The 23,786-nt window shown below is 48.1% G+C and overlaps 2 protein-coding genes across 3 annotated transcripts in view; both read left to right on the plus strand.

The window, feature by feature from the left end:
- Positions 1 to 23,786, plus strand: part of DTNB (dystrobrevin beta) — a 648,286-nt gene that overhangs the window by 324,602 nt on the left and 299,898 nt on the right. The gene's annotated exons all lie outside the window — the stretch shown is intronic.
- ASXL2 (ASXL transcriptional regulator 2) overlaps positions 1 to 23,786 on the plus strand; it is a 116,414-nt gene that overhangs the window by 13,151 nt on the left and 79,477 nt on the right. For both annotated transcript variants that reach the window (XM_068406559.1, XM_068406476.1), the window contains exon 2: positions 17,837 to 17,919. In XM_068406559.1, the coding sequence (XP_068262660.1) occupies positions 17,837 to 17,919 (83 nt within the window). The remainder of the gene's footprint in view (positions 1 to 17,836; positions 17,920 to 23,786) is intronic.

Raw genomic sequence — 23,786 nt, forward strand, 5'->3', positions numbered from 1 at the left:
GGTGGCAGAGGGTCAGGAAATTACTTCTTACACACTTTGTCATGGAAATTAAATGGCACAATGATTTCCCTCTCCCAAGTGTGTCCGTTGGTATATTGGCCAGAATTAATTCAGCTCTCCTTAGCCCCCGTTGAAGGTTAGATCCCATCCTTACTGCCATGAAAAAGTCAGCGTTTGTTTCATGGTACTGTCATAACATCACTTAAATTATCTTTCAGCAGCCAGTGGGCAGGAAAACATGAAACCCTTTTGGGGCAGGTTGTGTGAACGACTCTCTGCCATTAGAACAGTGAGGTTTAAAGGCTTCAGCCAAGATTAAAGTCTCGCTGAGCTAGATAATCTCTCTTTTAAAGTAGTAAAATCCTTAAAAGGCAGCTACAGGTCTTCAGGGTCTCTTTGCTCAGCTCCTTGCAGCTGTTCCCATCTGAACTCGCAGATCTCAGTTCTTGTTGGAAGGTTGAACATCAGAGTTGTTCAGAAAATGGCAAAGAAAATTGTCTCCTCTCAGCAGCGTCGTTGCAATAATGGATTTATCCTTAATCAACGGTTGGACTCGATGGTCCCTGGGGTCTCTTCCAACCTGGTTGATTCTGTGATTCTGTAATAAGGAAGATTTTCATTCGTGCCTGAACTTGGAAGGTTTTTCTTCCACTAAATACCTGTTTTGGAAGGGCAGCTAATGTACTTCAAATGCCTTTTATTTTGATGTTTCACTGAGGCTTCCTCTCTGTCCTTGACCTAATGTCTCCTCTAGAGCTCTATAGAGCTGAATGTTTTCCAGTCTTAAAAGGAAAGAGTGAGCGTTAGGGTTTCCCCTCTGCTCTAGGGAAAGGAAAAACAATATCCACCAAAAGAGCTGCCCTGGTCCAAGTTATCTACCTGTATCTTCCATGGTTACTTGAACGTGGAAATCCGATGGCTCTGGTTAGCTCTGACTTTGAGGGTCATCTCTTTATCTTCTCATTTTGTGGGGATTTCAAAAGCTGGAGCTTTTGACTGTCTTCTTCTACACCTGCAGGGAAGTGAGCAATGGCCCCTTGTCTTCTGCTCCTCCTTCCCACCCCTTGGCCTTTAAGGTGAAGTCTTGTGAGATGTTGGTATCTTGCATGAAATCTGCGTATCCCTCCATTTCTTTCACCAAGAAACCTCTTGTACATACTGTCTTGAGTTTTCTCTGCATTTCTGACACTTGTAGTCCAAATAATGCCTCGTAGTTGTCTGGTTTGGTGCTGATGCTGCCCTAAACCTGAAGCAGCTCTGAAAAGGAAGCGTGAGGTCCTGGGTGGTCTGTGAGTTCTGCACCGGGCGGTGGGGGGGAGTTAAGAATGTGAAAGGTTTGCCTTGTGCCAGCACACGTGGAGGGCATCAGCGTTTATATGCTACTCATAGAGGAGTACAGGAGAATGGAAAGGGGGGAGAGATGCAATTTCTTGGTATAAAACATATCACTTCATCTGGAAGCTTTGACTAGTGACTTATAAAAACATTGTGTTTGTGGCTTGTCAGAACTGGGAGTCACTGAACAGGGAAGAAGCCACCTCCTGTGCTGACAGATTCAGAAGCTTGCTACTACCTGCTGTACACCGACTTGTTGTAAACTGTGTTTAAACCTCCAGCCTGTTTCAAAGAGTGCTCGCCAGTGCTGGCACCAAGGATTTGGTGAGAAGCATTTCTGCTGCTTGCCTTGTGGATGAAGTGAAGTGCAAAGCCTTGGTTACAGCATTTAAAACAAACCAAAACCCCCCGCGTAGCTCAGCAACCTTCCCCCTGTCCTGGCTGGCTCTCCCAGCCAGATGGGAGGTACACGGTGTGGGTTTGGGGTAAGACAGACATGCCTGAGCACTGACTTCAGAGCAGCCACAGGGGCTTGCTGCCAGGCAGCGTGGATGTCTTGCCAACACTCAGCAACTCTCTTATGGTAACGAGAAAGACTTTTGCATTTCAAGGTCTGTCAAACTGTGTTTGAATGAGGTTGTGAGGAGCTGTAGGAGCTTCTGTTCGGAGAGGTTTCTCTTCAGGAGAGGAGATGAGCACTCTACAACTACCTGAAGGGAGGTTGTAGTGAAGTGGGAGTCGGCCTCTTCTCCCAGGCAACTAGTGACAGGACAAGAGGACACAGCCTCAAGCTTTGCCAGGGGAGGTTCAGGTTGGACATCAGGAAGCATTTCTTCTCAGCAAGGGTCATTAGCCATTGGAAGGGGCTGCCCAGGGAGGTGGTGGAGTCCCCATCTCTGGAGGGGTTTAAGACAAGCCTGGACATGGCACTTAGTGCCCTGGTCTAGTTGCCATGGTGGTGTCAGGGCAACGGTTGGACTCGATGACCCCAGAGGGCTCTGCCAACCTGGTTGATTCTGTGATTCTGTGATCATCAACTTCAAATTCAAGTGAAGGTCCTTAGTGTAAGTTCTCCCATCAGGTCAGTGGGCAGCAAATCTCCCCCAGTGTCTTTGCTTCAGCTTTCTGGCTAATGTGAAAGCTGAAATAGGAAAGAGAACCCTTTTTTTTTTCAGCAAGGGTGAAAGAACATAAAAGGTGGTAACTGTTTTACTGCAGGAAAAAAGGTTGATAATCCTGTCCTGGCTCTGATTCTTGGAGGACAGATTTTAGAAGTTGGAGTAGCGTTGTTCTTCTTTGGTGATCTGATTTGTTTTTATAAATACTGTTAATAGGATAAGGTGGAGTTTTAAATAAGGTTTTTCTCATGGTTGGTAATAAATATTACTCAATTGGTGCATGTTCTGGTGACTTCAGTTAAGCTGGTGCGTTTAAACAAACTTAAGTGTTGTTAGTAATGATGCTCATGGCTGAGGACACTTCTCAGCTGGTGGTTCTGTAAATACCTGTCCAGCAGGAACAATCGGGGATGTCTTTTGTCAGCGGTGTTGCTGAAAGGGTTGCTATCTCACCGCTGGAAACCAGGAGTGCAAATCGAGCTGATCTTTCCAGATCACCCTTAACATGAACTTGTTGACTCCATGCATCATAGCGCAGGCACCCGAGGTCTAACGCGCGGGGTAAAAATAGCTGCAGTGGCTTTGGCTCCCAGCGTGCTCCTTGCATTTGAAAAACAGCCTCAAATGCATGTGTAAGAGGTTGAATCCTGATCCTGCCTTCAAACCTTACTGCGTCGGGTGATAAAACCTGCAGGGAAGGACACTATTCTAAGTAAAGGTTAACAAATCTACAAAGCTACACCATGCAGCTTCATGGTTTGGTCTGTAACACACGCTGCCATGAATATTTGCTTCTTACTCTCCTTTTTGGACTGTCCTTACCTTAGTAAAGGATGGAGCTGGGCAGGATCCCAGGCTGCACCCCCAGGAGATGCAGTCACCAGCTTCCTGCAAGTCAGAGGCTGGTTTACAACCCGTTCAAGCTGCTGGTCAGGGAGGTGTGCGTCAGCTCTGCCCTTGCGCTGGCCTCTTCCTAGCGCCTGTGAGCGCCTGAAGCTGCTTGGCAAACTCAATCGTCAAACCATTCTGTGAGGGGGTTTTATTTTTTTTTAAAAAGTAAAATTATTTTTAGCTCGGATTAGATCCCTGATCTTGTTTACCACTTTGCCAGCACACGTGGTTATGCAGCCGGGAGGAAGGGAGATGTGCCAGAGGTGCAGGACCATCTTCCAGCATCAGCGTGGACGCTTCAGCTCGCAGAAGTTTGGTGTTTTAACAGGACGTTCAGTCATTTGAGACAAATGTGGTTGCTTGGCAGTAAATTAAGTAAAATAACTTGTCGAGGTTTAGTAGCTGGTCGTGTTGGTTTTCACATGCATGTGCTTTCACACACAAATACTGAGAACTCCTTCTCCTAGGCCTTGTGCTGCCTTATTCAAGGAAGAGCTGCCTTCACTTTAGCTCTTTGCCCCGTGGCTCTCTGAGGGCTGTTTATTTTTGAGACTTCCTTGTTGGGCTGCTCGGCACAGGCTGTGGGACTCTGACCTCTTCGGTGTTTGCTCTCTGATTGCGCTGCCATTTATTTTCTTGTTGGGAAGCGGTGACCTGCACCAGACCTCCACCACCCTGCTGCCTGTCCCGTGCTCTCCTTCCACTCAATGTAGGCACCACTACAGGGCTTAAACACAAATATTAATTTTGATTCCACAAATACTTATTGGGAGCTTAAGACCATTTATACTTGAGAGCAGAATATAGGTGCAAAGATGATAACTTTGTAGTATTTTGCATCTGAATCCTGAACTCTTGCGCTGTGTGGAGGAGCCAGGAGCAGTTCAGCAAGTCTTGCTAGTAATTGTGACCTTCTCATGTCACTTTTGGATCACTACTGTATAACTCCTCAGCCTTCTCAAACCTTGAGAGATAATGCAGAGGGGTTTTCTTGGAAAGGGCCACCCTGTTAGTCCTCACTGATAGACTTCTGCCCCTCTCCCATCTCATACATTATTGCTGAAGGCATGTTGTGCCCAAGCCCTCAGCGATTTCTTTTCCACTTTTTCTGTTCTCTAAATTCAGGGATGTAAGCTCCAAGTCCAGAAGCCTGGAGTTGTTTTGTAGGGATGGTCACTTCTGGTTTTTCCTCACAAAAATCTGTCCTAGACATCAAACTTCTCCCAGTCTTTGAGGTTGATATAATCCTGTTGAGCTTCTTTCAAACTGTTCTCCACTTAAAGCTGAGCTTATCGAGCATCTGGGTGGGAGTTTTGGAAGCTGGTGGGAGCACAGGGTAGTCGGCAGAATGGTCACGTTGCCTTTCGATTGGCCAAGTTTTTCACAAATCTAGACATGGTTTATTTGAAGCAGCACTTCAGTTTCCTCTTGGCCATGTCCTTGAAATGAAACGGTCACAAATACAGACAATTTTGGTTCCTGTCTCTGCTGAGAGGCGGTGTGCAGCTATAAACCTGCGTCCCTCTTCTGCCTCACCTCTCCAGTGGTGTATCTTGGCAGAAGCAAGCAATGAGCATCCGTGGAGCTGCTGTGGCAGCGTAGCGTGGTGTCCTCCCGTGTCCTCCTCCAAGTTCACGTTGAGCTCTGAGTCGCGCAGTTGCCTAACCAGGTCCTCGAGGTGAAACGTGACTCTTGGATCTCACCTCTTCATGTTACTGTTCAAACAGACTTAAAAATCACAGAATCAATGAGGTTGGCAGAGCCCTCTGGGATCATCGAGTCCAACCATTGCCCACCATGGCAACTAGACCAGGGCACTAAGTGCCATGGCCAGGCTTTTCTTAAACCCCTCCAGAGATGGTGACTCCACCACCTCCCTGGGCAGCCCCTTCCAATGGCTAATGACCCTTGCTGAGAAGAAATGCTTCCTAATGTCCAACCTGACCCTCCCCTGGCCAAGCTTGAGGCTGTGTCCTCTTGTCCTGTCGCTGGTTGCCTGGGAGAAGAGGCCGACTCCCACTAATGGCACTTGGTTTCTAATAACATGGAATTGTCCATTCCTTCTTGACCTCATTTCTGGTTAAAACCTTGAAGAGCATTTGGCTAATTGGATGAGTAGAAAAGACCCTGCAATCTAGGTCAAGTCCTTCAGTCCCTCGTTACTGCCAGAATGAAACAGTATTTTGCATGCTGCCTCTGCCCCGCGCTCTGCTCTGGAGTGACTGACTGAGAAGGAATTTCACTTACACCTTGGTTGTTATGGCTGACCCACTTCTCTGTAAATGTTTGCATAATAAATAATAACAGCAAATAAAGATTATTTTTTGCTGAAGGAGTGTGTAAGGAAATTTGCAGCTGTTGCTGGGTTCCGTAGCTGCAACTGGAATTCTCCTCCTAGAAAGGGATGGCCAGGAGGTAAGAGGTCCACGTTAGATACGAGGTTGAGGTGTAACCTGATGAGCAGGTATTGCTGCCTGGCCCTGTGGAGCGTGCAGGGGGTTGAGCTAACAGCTCTTCAGGTTGCTGTGGCTTGATGGCTTTTATGGAGTTTAGATTCTATTTCCAGGAAGAAGCCCAAGTGTAAGGGGTGTTACGTTTCCAGCATTAGGTTGCCCAATTTTAATTCCTCTGTTATATAAGGGAATAATCAATAGCAAGAATTCCAAAGTGCATTTTTCCAAAGGTTGCTGAAAACCTTAATGAATTAAGGTGCTCTTTCACATCCAGTCTTGGAGAATCTCTTCCTTAAGCCTTGATGGACAAATTGCTGTTAAAAAAGAACAAAAAAAACCCCACCCCAACCCAAAACCAAACAAAAAACCCCAACCACTTCAGTCACAAGCTTCCATGAGGCTTTTATCCCACGGAATTTAGAATACTGGTGTGATACACTGCCATAGTTACACGGGCAGAACTTACTTTGATCGCTTAGAGCTTTCTTGAGTTGAAAAGTACGGCCAGCTCTTACTTCTGGCAAAGGATGAGCCATAACAGAGAACTTTTACTGGGTGATATGGTTGAGTCGTTTGTGCTGGGCAGGTCTGGGGGAGGGGATGTCTTTTTTTTAATTCCCTTAACAAGTGTTCCAGCTCCCGTGTTCATGAATGATTCATTGCAGCCTCCTAAGGAGATGCTTGCCTGCTTTCAGTGAGGTGCATGCTAATTGGGTGCCGAGAGTGCTCTGAAGCAATTAACTAGCCTTGAACCTTGGTACGTATGAATGAAGGTGATGATTAATTTCGTGTGATAAACGGACTGGGTTCCCTTTCATAATGTTCATCCTTTGCCTAGTAATGAGCACTAAACGTTTGGGTTTGTTCAGCACTTGCTACATTTCCTGAAGACCTGGTGTTGAAGCTGACTGGAAGGCGCTCATCCCTGATGTGATCTGCTGGAAAGGACCCAGCAGTGGAGGTGGTCAAAGCCTTGTTTGTAGTTTCTAACAGTATATTTTGGTTTTCTGATAGCTTTTTTTTTATTTTGGTCTTTAAAGATGGAAAGATAACAATGTAACGGAGACACGTGGTGTGGCACTTTTGGGGTGGGGGAAATGGTCGTGTGCTGCTTCAACAGAACTTAATATGGGTGCTCTTAGTCCTTCTGAAACCTCATGTTTCTGTTTAGTCAGTAAAATACCAGACCATAACAAGAAGCGTAGAAATTCTGCATACAGAACAGTGTTGAAAGCTGAGCTGAATTGAGAAAATCCTGTTCTTCCAACTTTGGGAGCCACAAATAACGAGGCAAGGCAGTGAGGGGATGAAGAGGCGAGGGGAAGACTTGCTGACGATGAGATTGAAATGGCTTTGCCCGAATTGCTTTTTTTGCTCTGCTCTTCCTGCTAGTAGATGGTCTGATTCCCAGACACTGCAGTTCTTATTCTCAGTAAAATTTAGAGGCTTGCAGTGAGAAACAAGTAGCAGGTAGTTAGGAATCGTAGATTGTCTACAACTACGTGAAGGGAGGTTGTAGTGAAGTGGGAGTCGGCCTCTTCTCCCAGGCAACCAGCGCTAGGACAAGAGGACACAGCCTCAAGCTTGGCCAGGGGAGGGTCAGGTTGGACATTAGGAAGCATTTCTTCTCAGCAAGGGTCATTAGCCTCTGGAAGGGGCTGCCCAGGGAGGTGGTGGAGTCACCATCTCTGGAGGGTTTTAAGAAAAGCCTGGCCATGGCACTTAGTGCCCTGGTCTAGTTGCCATGGTGGTGTCAGGGCCATGGTTGGAGTCGATGATCCCAGAGGGCTCTGCCAACCTGAGTGATTCTGTGATTCAGCTCTTCCATTCCACATTTGTGGTCCAACATAGAGACTGCTGCTGGTGTCAAGACTCTGAAATCTTTTCAGCTGAAGACAGACCTGCTTGCCAAGGGCTGCTTTGGAGAGGGAGATCCTGTCTGACCTCCTGTGTGAAGTAGACTTGGTTGCCTGTGGTCTTTCACACACATTCATTTAAATTGGTTTTGCAGCTGTTACCATCTTAAGTCTTCATTCATCTGAATAATCAATTCACATCTTTGAGTTACAAAGCTATCATAAAACAACTTGTCCTCCCTAGAAATATAACTACAGAAGGTGTATGAAGGATAATATTCCTTCCACCCATAGAAATACTTCTATAATATGTATGAAGTATTTAACTGGAAAGAAGTATCTGATTCCCAACAACTTGCTCCCATTTGGATTGTGATGTGGTGTGTTGGAACATCAGGAGAGCATTAGGTAGTTTTAGTGACTACCTAAAGGTCCAGCTTTCTGGATGGAGATCTCCACTAACCAGAGCTCTGTTCACGTGGAGCAGGGGGAGCTGAGAGCAGGTGGAACTGGGAAGGGGAAGAGCGGTGGTGGGCTTAGATAATTCCCATCTTTTGCTGGCATAAGGGGGTTCACTGTCTTTATAAGCTCTAAAGGAAGAGTAATTTTACTTTTCCTAGTAAGAAGCTGTAGGAAAATGTAGAATGTAAAGAACCATAAATTTAGTCTGCATCTTTTTTAGGAAGAATCTAGATGAAATAGTATATGTGGAAATCCCTCCTCAGCTAAGCCTGGATCTTCAGCTTCTAAGTTAACACCCTTACTCTTATTGACAACTGTAGACTACACACAGGTGTAAGAGTTGAGGTTCTCCTTGCTTTCTTCCTAGGCTGTTTTCAGTTAATCATCTTGCTCTTAACGCTTTAAGATTATCTTCCTGTGGTTTCCCCCCTCCTCTTCTGTTCAAGGATTGAAGAAGGGAATAAAATCCCAAACAAGGAGATCACAGAATCAACCAGGTTGGAAGAGACCTCAGGGATCATCGAGTCAGTTTGACTCCATGACTTGCAGGTCGGTGTTTGGTGTATTTTCAGAGCAAAACCTGAGCTGTACCAGTGTCCAGCACCAAAAATCTACTTGTGTGGACAGTGATTCCTCTTCTGTCTGTGTGTCATTTAGGAGCACGTGTTATCTTGAGCCAGTGCAGCACATGGGAATTGCTGTAGCTTTGGGGAGTTCCCGTGGAGAACAGATTGCTGCTACGTGGGGCTTAGAGCGAGAAGGGTTGGTGATTTCATTTAAAAAGATTTCTAAAAATGAGGTGAAAGCTTTGATGTAGAGATGAGACTGTTTTGGGTTTGGGGTTAACAATGCTGGAAGACGCATGCCAGACTACTCCCAAAGCAGCCAACCCCGGATAATCATGATTAGAGGTTGGTTTGTTTGTGTTTAACTTTTAAACCCCTCCTGTTTGCACTGAACGCTGATACAAGACTCCGTGTACCGATGTAAACTTCTATTCCGTGAGCTCTTTGATCTTGGTGGTTTCTGTCCCGCAGCTCCACGCCGTAGCACTGGGGTTGCCCACCTTACCACAGGTCCTCCCTGAGGTCCAGCAGCTGAGGTGGAGCCTGCTCCCAACTGTGGCTGGGCCACCTGCAAGGAGATATGTGATGGCATCCCCCCCCTTCGCCTGCACTTCCAACTTCATCCTCCTCCTCACCCCCATCCTTCCAAGTCCAGAGGAGGGCGACCAAGCTGGGGAAGGGTCTGGAGGATCTGACCTGCGAGGAACGGCTGAGGGAGCTGGGGGTGTTTAACCTGGAGAAGAGGAGGCTCAGAGGTGACCTTAGTGCAGTCTACAACTACCTGAAGGGAGGTTGTAGCGCAGTGGGAGTCGGCCTCTTCTCCCAGGCAACCAGCGCTAGGACAAGAGGACACAGCGTCAAGCTTGGCCAGGGGAGGGTCAGGTTGGACATGAGGAAGCATTTCTTCTCAGCAAGGGTCATTAGCCATTGGAAGGGGCTGCCCAGGGAGGTGGTGGAGTCCCCATCTCTGGAGGGGTTTAAGAAAAGCCTGGCCATGGCACTTAGTGCCCTGGTCTAGTTGCCATGGTGGTGTCAGGGTAATGGTTGGACTTGATGATCCCAGAGGACTCTTCCAACCTGGTTGATTCTGTGATTCCTCCTCCCTGTCCTACTGGTCAGGACCTGGGTGTCCTCATCACTGACTTGAGCAGCAAGCTCAGATTCGTAGCAGAAATATTTTCCTTTAAGGCAGGGCACGTGCTTATGGCAAATCCTTGTACAGGTGCTGGAAGTGCAGCTTTGTGTGTCGGGAATCCTTGGCTCTTTGCCTTTCCTTCTCGGGGTCGGGCAGGCTGGGAGGCAGCACGGCCAGAGCAGAGGGTTCCTCCGGGTAGTGCTGCAATAGCTCGACTGGGGGCCTGGAAGCAGAATATGGACTTTGAGCTTGAGTTCAGCAAAACCATAAAAAGAGATGTGAGCCTTGAAGTAATTTCTGTTGTCCAATTTGCTTTCCTTTTATAGTGTCTCTTGCCTTGAAACATCTTCCACTTGGGTGTTTCCCTGGTTTTATCACACGTTGCAGAATTGCCCCCCTGTTTTAAAGGGATACTGCAGTGAGAAGGATTTCATGCAGCAAGAGCCCCAACTCTTACTCTGTTGCTTGAGTTTGGTCTCTGGTACACCTAAACTGCCCCTCAGCTCTCTCCCCTTGGCTAAAGAATCAGGGATGTTTCTTTAGCTGCTTCAGCAGGTTGGATGCAATTGCAAGCTTGCTTTTTTATTCTGTAAACAGCCTGTGTAAAATGCATATTTTACTTATTCTGCTGTAGAGTTGAGGTGTGACACAATCATACAATCACAGACTGGTTTGGGTTGGGAGGGACCTTAAAGTCCATCCACTTCCAGCCCCCTGCCACGGGCAGGGACACCTTCCACCAGACCAGGTTGCTCCCAGCCCCATCCAACCTGGCCTTGAACACTGCCAGGGAGGGGGCAGCCACAGCTGCTCTGGGCAACCTGGGCCAGGGTCTCACCACCCTCACAGCAAAGAATTTCTTCCTCAGACCTCATCTCAATCTCCCCTCTGTCAGTTTAAAACCGTTCCCCCTCGTCCTGTCACTCCATGCCCTTGTAAAAAGCCCCTCTCCTGCTTTCCTGTAGCCCCTTCAGGCACTGGAAGGTGCTAGAAGGTCTCCCCGGAGCCTTCTCTTCTCCAGGCTGAACAGCCCCAGCTCTCTCAGCCTGTCTCCAGAGCAGAGGGGCTCCAGCCCTCTGAGCATCTCCGTGGCCTCCTCTGGACTCGCTCCAACAGCTCCGTGTCCTTCTGTTGGTGCCCCCAGAGCTGGACGCAGCACTGCAGGGGGGGTCTCCCGAGAGCGGAGCAGAGGGGCAGAATCCCCCCCCTCGCCCTGCTGGCCACGCTGCTGGGGATGCAGCCCAGGACACGGGTGGCTTTCTGGGCTGCCAGCGCACGTTGCCGGCTCATGGTGAGCTTCTCGTCACCCATCACCCCCAAGTCCTTCTCCTCAGGGCTGCTCTCCGTCCATTCTCCGCCCAGCCTGGATTTGTGCTTGGGATTGTCCCGACCCACGTGCAGGACCTCTTCCCCCCTTGCCAACGCTTGTAAATCAGTGATACCTGGGAAACGTGGGAAAACTGGGCTGCTTGGAAGAGCAGAGGTTTTTAGTGCTCGTAGGGGACTCTGACTTTTCTGGGTCCACTTGGTACAACTGCCTACCTTGCTTCTGACACGTAATGCTTTAAATTTAATTGCAGGTTCTGTGAATAAATTTTTTACACCATAAAAACTGTAAGACTAACTGGCACTTGCTGGTTTGTTCTTTGGATTCATCTTGACTAACGCTGAGCATGGCATGAAGCTTATAAATCCGGACTCTTCATTTAAAAATGCCTCTCAAATTCACTTCTGTGGCAGACAGTAGTAGTAGTTTTTATTTACACACAGTAAGTAAAAAAGGACCCAAGTGGAAGATCTGATATGGGATTAAAAGGGCAGAAGAGAGAGGAGAAGGTACTTATCGTTTATCTATTTTTTTAAGAGTCTCTTTAATCCTTGTACCTGGTTCTTCTGGATCAGCTCGTAAAGCAGCACGGAGTTATTACCGCATCTGAAGGCGTGAACTGCTTTGCTTATCTAAGTAGGCTGAGAGTTAGTATTAAACAAGTTTCTTCAAGAGCACGAGGTGACAACTGTTATCAGGATAGTGCAAGTTAATCTTGGTCCTGTGTAGCCAAAGCGAGTTGTTTTGTTGGTTTCACCTGTGGTGGTGGCTGCCCAACACAAGGAACCGAGGTCTTGTCCAACCTGGTTGATTCTGTGATTCTGTGAGCTTGGATCCTACCATGCAGGATGAGCTAAAGTTAGCAAAGCCGCAGTGAGCCAGAGTAGCTGTGGAGCAAACACTCAGGGTTAATGTCACGGGGCTGTTGGTGGCCTCTGCGCCCCTTCACAGAATCACTGAGGTTGGAAGAGCCCTCTGGGATCATCGAGTCCAACCATTGCCCTGACACCACCATGGCAACTAGACCAGGGCACTAAGTGCCATGGCCAGGCTTTTCTTAAACCCCTCCAGAGATGGGGACTCCCCCACCTCCCTGGGCAGCCCCTTCCAATGGCTAATGACCCTTGCTGAGAAGAAATGCTTCCTAATGTCCAACCTGACCCTCCCCTGGCGAAGCTTGAGGCTGTGTCCTCTTGTCCTAGCGCTGGTTGCCTGGGAGAAGAGGCCGACTCCCACTGCGCTACAACCTCCCTTCAGGTAGTTGTAGACTGCACTAAGGTCACCTCTGAGCCTCCTCTTCTCCAGGCTAAACACCCCCAGCTCCCTCAGCCGTTCCTCGCAGGTCAGACCCTCCAGACCCTTCCCCAGCTTGGTCGCCCTCCTCTGCACTCGCTCCAACACCTCAACATCTTTCTTGAAGTGCGGGGCCCAGAACTGGACACAGGATTCAAGGTGCAGCCTTGAATAAAGGCAGCTGTGGATAGAAGGTGCCGGTCGTGTTTTGGTACCTGAAGCAGTCCTGCGGTGGGGTGGCTCGGGCAGATCCACGTGTCCATTACCCCTGGGATACTCACAGAGCCTGGTGTGCTGCTTAAAGTTATTTGAGGGGGGGCTGCATCCCTTTGGAAAAGATGGGACCGGTGACACAGAGCCCCCTGACCGCTTCCAGGGGTGGGTTGTCCAACCTCTTCACTTCTGGTTTGTCCTTAGGTCTGGTCGGGGCTCAGGTTGTGCAGGAGATGGGTGTGCTTCGGGGGTTCTGGGAAACATCCCACCACAGTAAACAAGTCTAAATTCTCATGCAAACTTGTGCTGCTAGAAGCAGCCATGGCTGCTCAGCCAGAAAAGCTGTTTTTCCAGATGAGCTTGTCTAGACTGAGTTTAAGTATCGGGTGTGTTTCCCAAGTCTTGGACCCTTCTCATGATGTTGTTCTATCTAAACCATACCTAATTGCTTAGCATTCATGGGATAAAATGTTTTCAGGGGTCCAAAAGCCTTTAGACAATGACCTGTTGTGTTCGTGCTTTTGCAATAATGGTGGTGGTTTATTTTCCTCGTTAGATGTTTTCTTGAACTTGCAGATGATGGAAGAGTTTTCACTGCCCGTTTTATGGGATAGGAATAGCGAAGCTGAGGACCTTTCTCTGCAGTTACACCTTACAGAATCACACAGAATCAATGAGGTTGGAAGAGCCCTCTGGGCTCATCGAGTCCAACCATTGCCCTGACACCACCATGGCAACTAGACCAGGGCACTAAGTGCCATGTCCAGGCTTTTCTTAAACCCCTCCAGAGATGGTGACTCCACCACCTCCCTGGGCAGCCCCTTCCAATGGCTAATGACCCTTGCTGAGAAGAAATGCTTCCATGTTGGTCTCTTCTCCCAGGTACCAAGTTATGGGATGAGAGGAAACGTCCTCAAGTTGTGCCAGGGGAGGTTTAGATTGGAGATCAGGGACAATTTCTTCATGGAAAGGGTTGTCAAGCGCTGGCACAGGCTGCCCAGGGCAGTGGTGGAGTCCCCATCCCTGAAGGGATTTAAAAGACAAGTAGATGTGGTGCTTGGGGATGTTGTTTAGGGATATTGTTCAGTTGTTGACTTGGCAGTGCTGGGTTAATGGTTGGACTCGATGATCTTAAAGGTCCTTTCCAACCAAGATGATTCTGTGATTGTGTGTCATCCACCGAATTAGTCTTCTTTCTGTGCTATAGCCTGGTGTTACTCAGGTACTTGAGCGTATTCCTGAAGATGATGTGTTTGTTTCTATGACCATGGGACTCTCTAAGGAATGAGGACTGATGACAAGAGATGGGATCCATCTGATGAAGAGAGGCAAGAGCATCTTTGCCAGCATGGTTGCTAGCAGTGTGGAGGGCTTTCAGCTGGGTTTGTTGTGGCATGGAGACTGAAACCAGGAGAGAAGTGGAGGACGAAGGGAGGCACCTGGGGGTCTGTGACAAGGGAGACTCTTCTGTTTCTCCAGAAGAACTCTTGCACCTCCCCAGCACGCTGTTGGGCCAGTCTGAAGTGCTTGTGTGTAAATACATTGTGTGGGACATGAGGGATTAGGAGGTCTCTGTGCAGTTTTGATACTAATAGTTTAGCTCCCTATTGACCAGATCTCACTGCCTGCAGAGCCATGGTGGTGGTGAGGTTAAGGGTGGATGACTGAAGTGCTTTGTGTGGAAGGAGAGACATGGACAATGAAGAAGGGTTTGCCTTCTGTGCTGAAGAGCTGCTTTAGGAACACACAGAGCTGTGCTGTGCAACTGGTGATGGGTCAACTGGGAGCTTGTCTGTTAACTTCAGAGGGGAGGGTGACACAGGGGACATCATGGTGGGTGCTTGCTGCAGACCAGCTAATCAAGAAGAGGAAGTGGATGAACCTTCTGTAGACAACTGGAAAAAGCCTTAAGAATGGAGAGTTGGTTCTGACACTGCCCTGGTATCTACACGTCTTCTAAATACCTCCAAGGATGGTGACTCAGCCACTTCCCTGGGCAGCCTGTTCCAATGCCTGACAGCCTTTGCTGGAAGGACAAGGTGCTGGAGGGCACAACCAGTCTAGGAGACTTCTGGAATTGCTTGAGGACAACTTTTTTGAGCCAGGTGCTGGACAAACTGGCCAGAGGAGACCTAGCAGAGTGAAGAGAGCTGATTGGGAATACGAAGAGTGGTGCACAAGTGGCACCTTTGGTTTTAGTGCCCGTGAAATGAGAGTTTAAGATCCTATGGGAAATGAAGGAAGTGAGTAGAAGGATAAAAATGCCTGGCTTTGGCTTGTTCGGAGAACTGATGTGTGGGATCCTCCAGGAATCTGTCCTGTAGAGCAGAGAAACCCAGGAGAGCTGGTTGATCTTCAAGAGCAAACCTTCTCAGAGCACAGGAGCGGTCCATCACGATGTGTAGGAAGTCAGGCAGGAGTGGCAGGAGGCCAGACTGATCATCTTGCTGAGCTCAGCTACAGGAAAAAGTCCTATGGATTTGGGGACAGGTTGGCTGGGAGAAAGACCTAGAAGCATGCTGTGGTCATGCCAGGATGTAATTGGAAAAGCTTTGCTTCCTTTCTGCTCTTGATGGTGAGACTCTCTGGTCAAACACAGCATTAGCTTGCGTTGTGGTTGTGCCTAGTGGAAAATTAACGATGTGTTGTTGCTGCTCTAGGTATGAGCGAGATGGGACTTCAGGACAAAGTCCATGTAGTGAAAGTCAAGAGGAAAATACAGTGCCCAAGAGGAAAACAAGCAGGCTTGTACTTTTGTGTGTGAGAAATGGCAAATGCCCTAAAGTTCCTCGTTAGTGGAATCGTAGCACTATTTTATTTTCTCCTAATTTACAATGAAAAAGTTGACACCACAGATGGAAATTGAGATGGTCTTAACTCTTCTTGCCCTCCACGGGCTTTCAGCACACTGTGCAGAGCAAGCTTTCGGATTTAGTTCCAGGTTAATGGTATAAAAGCCTACTGACTCTATGGCAATGCTGAGCACATGTGAATTAGGAGCTCATATAAATCTAAATTTATTGGTGTTGGAGCAAGTGCAGAGGAGGGCGACCAAGCTGGTGAAGGGTCTGGAGGGTCTGACCTCCGAGGAACGGCTGAGGGAGCTGGGGGTGTTTAGCCTGGAGAAGAGGAGGCTCAGAGGTGACCTTAGTGCAGTCTACAACTACCTGAAGGGAGGTTGTAGCGCAGTGGGAGTCGGCCTCTTCTCCCAGGCAACCAGCGATAGGACAAGAGGACACAGCCTCAAGCTTGGCCAGGGGAGGGTCAGGTTGGACATGAGGAAGCATTTCTTCTCAGCAAGGGTCATTAGCCATTGGAAGGGGCTGCCCAGGGAGGTGGTGGAGTCACCATCTCTGGAGGGGTTTGAGAAAAGCCTGGCCATGGCACTTAGTGCCCTGGTCTAGTTGCCATGGTGGTGTCAGGGCAATGGTTGGACTCGATGATCCCAGAGGGCTCTGCCAACCTCATTGATCCTGTGATTCTGTGAAAGCCGAAATGCTGTGCTGGTGTTCAGTGCTGTGCTCCAGAGTGTGCTTCATTGCAGCCAGCCTTGGCAAAAGTCACCTACCAGGTCTGGAAATAGCTTAAGGTGCTGTGAAAGTTCAGGCTTTAACGTAACTTAACCAGAGACTTCAACGTGATGAGGACACCAGGCAGGGCTTCCAAAGGTGAAGATGGTGCTGGACGTAGGTCTTTGTTTCTCTAAGCAGAGAGGTCTTTTCAAAGTCCTTTCCAAAGAGAGCTAAATCTGTGGCCATCAGGATAACTTAAATATACCTGGAGGGAGTGAGGTGCAGGGGCATAGGGGAACCCATGTTGGAGCGAGTCCAGAGGAGGCCACGAAGATGCTCAGAGGGCTGGAGCCCCTCTGCTCTGGAGACAGGCTGAGAGTTGGGGCTGTTCAGCCTGGAGAAGAGAAGGCTCCGGGGAGACCTTCTAGCACCTTCCAGTGCCTGAAGGGGCTACAGGAAAGCTGGAGAGGGGCTTTTGACAAGGGCATGGAGTGACAGGACGAGGGGGAACGGTTTTAAACTGCAAGAGGGGAGATTGAGATGAGATCTGAAGAAGAAATTCTTTGCTGTGAGGGTGGTGAGAGCCTGGCCCAGGTTGCCCAGAGCAGCTGTGGCTGCCCCCTCCCTGGCAGTGTTCAAGGCCAGGTTGGATGGGGCTGGGAGCAACCTGGTCTGGTGGAAGGTGTCCCTGCCCATGGCAGGGGGTTGGAACTGGATGGGCTTTAAGGTCCCTTCCCACCCAAACCATTCTATGATTCTGCACAGCTATTGAACAGAGAAATTAAAACGGGTAATTTCTTTCTGCGAAGTCACTTGTAGGTTTTTATACTTTACGTACTGATGGTTTGGTTTCTGGTTAAAGCCATCAGCCAGCACTCAGGGGTTGGTGTGCTGGGCATGGGTCAGAAGCGGATGAGTAAGAAGGAAACGAGGCATTTCCTGCCCAGCCCCCAGCACAAATATTGCTTAAAATACCCAAATGACGTCTGGTAACTGGCATCTCCCTTCAGCGGTCTGAAACAGCTCTCTGTCCGCCGCTGTGAGTTATACTTTTGCATCTTAGTCCTCGTGAAAGGGAGGTGAGTGGCTGCAGGCACTGGGGTGTGTGTCTTGTGGGCTGGGAGTGTCTTTGACAGCTGAAAGTAGGAAGCATTTTCATAGACTGTATTTATGAGCTTTAAGCCCGAACTGTGTGCAGAGATTTCTCAAAGAACCCTAACAAACCCCAAATTTCCTTAAACTTGTGTAATACTGACCAAACTGATCAGTGGTTGGTTCAGCTTTGCAAACATTAAGGATTTGGGTTTTGGAAGTTTTGTATCTGAGGGACCTCGACGGTTCCTGAAGCATTCCCAAGTGAAGCTGGTGGTCGTGAAGCCACCCTGTTACTGTGGAGCACTTAATTCTCCAAGAAGTGTTATGTAGGAACAGGGCATTTGAAATAAAATTTGGGAATTGCACTAAAATAAGGTCTTCAGAGAGTCTAGTGGAGTCTCTTTGCTCCTTATGTTCTCCAGATGGAAGGGGTGGTAAGGAGATGCCAGAAAGCCAGTAGTTCTTCCTCGGTTGTATCCTTGGAGATGTTCAAACCACTAAATGTAGTTCTCTGTGCAGTTGAACATTAAAGTGAAAGTACAAATGAGTAACTTCCTCTCAATCTACTTTTGCTTGCCAGGTCCTGGAGAAATATCCTAATACACCTATGAGCCATAAAGAGATCCTTCAAGTTATCCAGAAGGAAGGACTTAAAGAAATCAGGTGAGTTGAGTGCCCGTACCAGTAAAACACATTCATACTTTGATTCCAACTTAGTTTACTGTTAACCCCCATCTTGCAAGTATTTTTGGGACTGAAATGTTAAATACCTGCAGAATTGGAGTCCAGATCCCATTTGCAAACAAGCTCTCAAGTCACTGCCACTTGTACCAAGAAAGCTGGATAAGGGTCCTACTTCAGTTCCAAGAAGATAAGGTTGTATAAGATAAGCTAGACCTGATAGGTAGTTCAGACTCCGTGTACTGAAATAAACGTAACTACTTTTTATTTCATCTTTATAAAAAAAAAATGAATAGTCAGTTTAATGGAAATGACCTAAACCAAAACTTAAAGCACGGAGCAAGTCGGCTGACAAACCCTGAAGTGCTGTCACCATAGCTCAGTTCTTGAGCCCTTGCTCCTCTCCATTTCCCAGAGATGGATTGGTGGCTTTGGTGAGATGGGGAACAAATGTCCTTACAAAGCACAAAGTATTTATACTTCTGTTTTCTAAGAGCAAAGAAAAAGGGAAAAGAGGATTGGATGTGGCAGTTCATCTGGTTTGGAATGGAGTAACCATCCTGAATTTGACTTAATTATGGTTTCCGCTCCACTTTGCCAGCAATCCATCTGCTTTGGCAGAATATTGAAGGGCCCAAGTGTAGAAATTCTGTTATCAATACCAAGATCATCCACTCAAGTTGTGGACAACACAGTTTTTTGGAAAAGCCCATTTATCCAGAAGTAAGGAAACCAAATACACTCATTTAGCTCTTAGGGAGGCAGCAAAAGTGCGATCCAGTTCCTGCCCTGACGATGCGCTTTGCTTTGGGGCAGTACAACGTTCAGTCAAATCAAAGGTTTACCAGTATTGGGGCAGCTTCAGCGTTGTGTGAAATGCTGTTAGTCCTTCAAAGGGATATTCATAAACAGGAACCACCCTCGTCAGCCCCTTGTGCACTGCCAAGGACAGAAATATATATATACTGTGTCCAGTTGTGGGCCCCGCACTTCAAGAAAGATGTTGAGGTGTTGGAGCGAGTGCAGAGGAGGGCGACCAAGCTGGGGAAGGGTCTGGAGGGTCTGACCTCCGAGGAACGGCTGAGGGAGCTGGGGGTGTTTAGCCTGGAGAAGAGGAGGCTCCGAGGTGACCTCAGTGCAGTCTACAACTACCTGAAGGGAGGTTGTAGCGCAGTGGGAGTCGGCCTCTTCTCCCAGGCAACCAGCGATAGGACAAGAGGACACAGCCTCAAGCTTGGCCAGGGGAGGGTCAGGTTGGACATTAGGAAGCATTTCTTCTCAGCAAGGGTCATTAGGCATTGGAAGGGGCTGCCCAGGGAGGTGGTGGAGTCACCATCTCTGGAGGGGTTTAAGAAAAGCCTGGCCATGGCACTTAGTGCCCTGGTCTAGTTGCCATGGTGGTGTCAGGGCAATGGTTGGACTCTGTGATCCCAGAGGGCTCTTCCAACCTCATTGATTCTGTGATCTCTGCTGGCAATGTGGCTCGGGGAAGTCTGAGCACGTTGTAACATTCTTTCAAATGAGGCTTTGAAGATGCATGGGAGAATGGGGTTAACCCAAGCAACACCAGCTGTGAAAGCTCCCTAAACTTGAGTGCATGGGATAGATGGGCACCAAGAGTTAGCAACAGAGAGTCACAGTTGTTTGATAAGTAGCTTTGTAAATCAGAATTGTTAACTTGTTGGATTTCATTAATCTCCTTGGGTTTTTTAAAATCAGTGTAAGAGTACCTGAAGAGTTAGCATCTTTGAAATATCTTTGATAGCCTTTTCTCTTAATAGCCGTGAATCATAGAATGGTTTGGGTTGGAAGGGACCTTAAAGATCATCTAGTCCCTTGTTCTTGGTTTTTTATAGGGGACACTGTGTAAAATACTATCTTGTGAATCTCTGTCCAAACACAGTGACTTTTTTGCCTAAATACTAATTAAGCAAGGATTTATGCCTCTCCTTGGCAAGTGAGTCCTTCCAAATTCCTTGCAAGATGCTCTTCAAATCCAGCTCGGAGCATCCTTGAGGAGGTGACTTGCTATGCAGTCTGCTTGCTGTCTCCTTTTAATGAGTATCTGTGCATTGGCAACTTGGAATTGTCTATATATTGAATAATGTATTTTTACTGATGAGCTGTTACGGAGAGCTCAAATTTTGATGAAGGAAATCAACACAGGTCAGAGCAACCTTCATGGTATTGCTCTTAAAACGGCTTCAGGCCACTTGACATGCTGATGAGCTCATCTTTGGTGGTTCCTCAGTGTCCTCTGATCATCTGAGCTTGTGGCTGAAAAACCCCAAGTCAGGCAGGACCTGAGAGGGGAAGGGGCTTGAGGTGGTGATGGGACCTGCTGCAGGCTTGTGTTTTCCACTTGCTTGTGCTACCTCCTGGTTCCTCGTGACAGCAGGAAGCTGGGAAAATGGAACATAATGTGCTGAAGCTAGAAAGCTAATTTGAAGCTTATTTTCCTGCCATGTCTGTGTAGGGAGCCTGGCAAGAGTGGGGTGGAGGAGGTGGGAATGGCTAGAAGGACCTGCTAGAGGTGCTTCAGGATGGCCCCACAGCAAAGCGTCCTCGAGAGGACACTTGGGTTCCTAAAGCGTTCTCTGACCTTGGCTGACCACGTAGCTTCTTGAATACAAATTAAGCACACCAATAATTTTTTCCTAGTGGCAAAGACTGTGATATGTAGCATCTTCGTGTCGTATGAGCAGGCTTTTCTGCTCGTTGTGTTGACCAGCCAGTGCTCCGTACAGGAGGTGTTCGGAGGCGTGGGCACCAAGTGCTCTACACTGTGGGACTTGTCCTCAACGGGACTGAGGGGAAGAAGCTGCCAGGGGACTCCCTTCAGTTTGTACCACCGTATGGTCTTCCCTAAAGGCCTCTGTTTGCATCTGAGGACAGGATGAATTATTTTGGTGACAGCAGCTGATGCCCAGGCATCACGGCCCCTCACCTGCCTGGTGCTGTAGGACCTGTTGGCAGGGGATGCTGGAAGTTGTCCTTCCAGCCATCGAGGGCTGGCAGGCAGCAGATTTGGCACGCTTGGCTTGTGTACAGTGTTAATTTATTCAAATAAAGCTTTTCACAGCTTCTTCAAATAGCATGTATGATCAGATTTGCCTGTGGCACCTCACAGTGAGGAGGTCAGGTAACACAGCGTCTGCCAAAAATCCACCTTTCTGTGTAGGCTGGTCTAGAGTATTTGAAACTCCTCCTTGCTTTGGCAGTCCATGGGTAACCACACCAGGAAACTTCTCCTTCTTGAGCTCTTTGCATGACAGTACATTTAAAAGCTGCTGTATCCGAACCTGCTTTGTGTAATCTGGTGGCTGGAGTTTCTGGTGAGCATTCACTTCTATCAGTAGCTTCTATAAAATGGAGGCAGGCTCTTCATGGAGGTACACAGGGCTGGACTGAGAGGCAAGGAACGCAAGTTGCAAGATGGGAAATTCTCATTAGGTATGAGGGGAAAAGGTTTTTTTCACCATATGGGTGATAAAACACTAGAACAGGACCAGGGAGGGTTGTGTGACCTCCACTTCTGGGAGTGTTTAGAGATGGACTGGACAAAGCCCTGAGATGCCTGATTTAGTTGCTCCTGGTTTGAGCTGGAGGGTGGACTGGTGACCTCTAGAGGTTCCTCCCAGTCTGAATGGCTCTCTAAGTCATGGTTCCCAGCCTCATGTTCCTTAGCAAGTGGCCTTTTGGCTTCAGCGCCTCTTGTAAGATTGTGAGTTATTGCAATACCTCAAAGCTGTAGTAGGTGACCTTAGTGCAGTCTACAACTACCTGAAGGGAGGTTGTAGCACAGTGGGAGTCGGCCTCTTCTCCTGGGCAACCAGCGCTAGGACAAGAGGACACAGCCTCAAGCTTGGCCAGGGGAGGTTCAGGTTGGACATGAGGAAGCATTTCTTCTCAGCAAGGGTCATTAGCCATTGGAAGGGGCTGCCCAGGAGGTGGTGGAGTCACCATCTCTGGAGGGGTTTAAGAAAAGCCTGGACGTGGCACTTAGTGCCCTGGTCTAGTTGCCATGGTGGTGTCAGGGCAATGGTTGGACTCGATGATCCCAGAGGGCTCTGCCAACCTCATTGATTCTGTGATTCTGTGATAGGCTTATTTCTGGACAGGGAGTAGAGTTCAAAGGGCTGCTTCTTGTATGTGCAGCTGGGGTACAGTTACGTCAAACAGGACAAACTCTGGTAGTACAGAACAGCTCTGGTTTTCCCCACTCTCGGGGTGTGAAGTTGCAAATTAGGAGCTGGTCAGAAGGTGCTGTAGGTAGCTGAAGCCATCAGCTGACAAACATTTAAATTCCTTTTCACATTCTTTAAGCCACAGCTTCTTTAAATGTGATCTCCAAATGAGCTGCACGAGCTGGAACACCTTGAGTTTGTATCTCATGGATTTGATAACACTGAGTAGATGTTGGGGGTGGATAGGACAGGGGCATCCACACTTATTTAAGAACCAGCACGGTTGGGTTCCCTCCCATCTCTGCTCTTTCTAGTTAGATTATCTTCATTCTGGTGGAAGATGGGCAGGATAAAATGTCCTTAAAGGTGTTACCAACCTCTTGGGGTTGTCACGCGCTGGAGTTCTCACTCAGAGCTGCAATTCTGGGGCTCTTTCCTGCTGTTTGCCGATGGGAAAGGGGCATTTGGTGGAAGCAGGTGCCTTGGGGCCAGCCTTAGAGGCACGTGCATTTTAATTACAAGACTCTTCAGCTTTGCTCTGTTAATTACTGTAAGCCTTCAGGAGAAGGGGCTGGCAGCAGAAAAGGCCAATAAGTGCTGGTGCACTAAGTTCTTGCAATTTTTTTCCCTTTAAAAGTTGGATTTGTCTTTTTCTGGAGAAAATAAACAGTTATCAACTTACATTTTTAACTGAAGACCAGCAGAACGTGGTGTTCTCTTTCCGACCTTCATGATGTCTTTATATCTAAGTGGCATTTGTGTGTCACGTCTGTGGTATAAAGCTATTTTGGGTCAAACGCCTGTCAAGTGTTAGTCGTAGGGACAGTTACAGGTTAATATTGAATGAGGTTAGAGGTGTGTTTGGTGAGTGTCTCCTCTGGATGCTCATGTCTATCCCCTTGTTGAGGATTTTCTGCTCTGAACCAGGCAGGGGATCCCTACCAGGACTTCTCCTGAAGTGAGGAGAAGCTAGAGATGCAACTTCTGCCCCTTGAACACCACGAGCTCCAGGTCACCTTGTCTTTGGGTTCTTTATCACGAGCCTTTGTCTGCAGATAGTGCCCATACTTCACGGGGAGCCTGGTTTGGCCACCTGTAGACCACAGAATGAAGAGCTGATCTTCTTGAGGGACACCGCAGGTCTGGCAGACCCTCACAGGGCCTGTTTCCTTCTTGCCTCATTAGCATTAATTCAACTGAAAGTTGAAGTAGCCACAGGTTTCTGTACCACTCGGTGTCTGTGCAGAAGCATGGAGATAAGTTAGTGGATGCCATAAATAATACATAGAGGGGGAAATGTTGGTTTGAAAAATAATAGTTTGAAGAGAATGGTTAGTTCTCTATGAAATGATAATTCATAGAAAGGTCACATTGTTAGCTTTAGCAGGGAGTGTTAAATTAATCTATTATATGTAGTTCCGCACTTCAAGAAAGATGTTGAGGTGTTGGAGCGAGTCCAGAGGAGGGCGACCAAGCTGGGGAAGGGTCTGGAGGGTCTGACCTGCGAGGAACGGCTGAGGGAGCTGGGGGTGTTTAGCCTGGAGAAGAGGAGGCTCAGAGGTGACCTTCGTGCAGTCTACAACTACCTGAAGGGAGGTTGTAGCGCAGTGGGAGTCGGCCTCTTCTCCCAGGCAACCAGCGCTAGGACAAGAGGACACAGCC

This window comes from Nyctibius grandis, chromosome 1, assembly GCF_013368605.1.
Source record: "Nyctibius grandis isolate bNycGra1 chromosome 1, bNycGra1.pri, whole genome shotgun sequence".
Classification (NCBI taxonomy): Eukaryota; Metazoa; Chordata; class Aves; order Nyctibiiformes; family Nyctibiidae; genus Nyctibius; species Nyctibius grandis.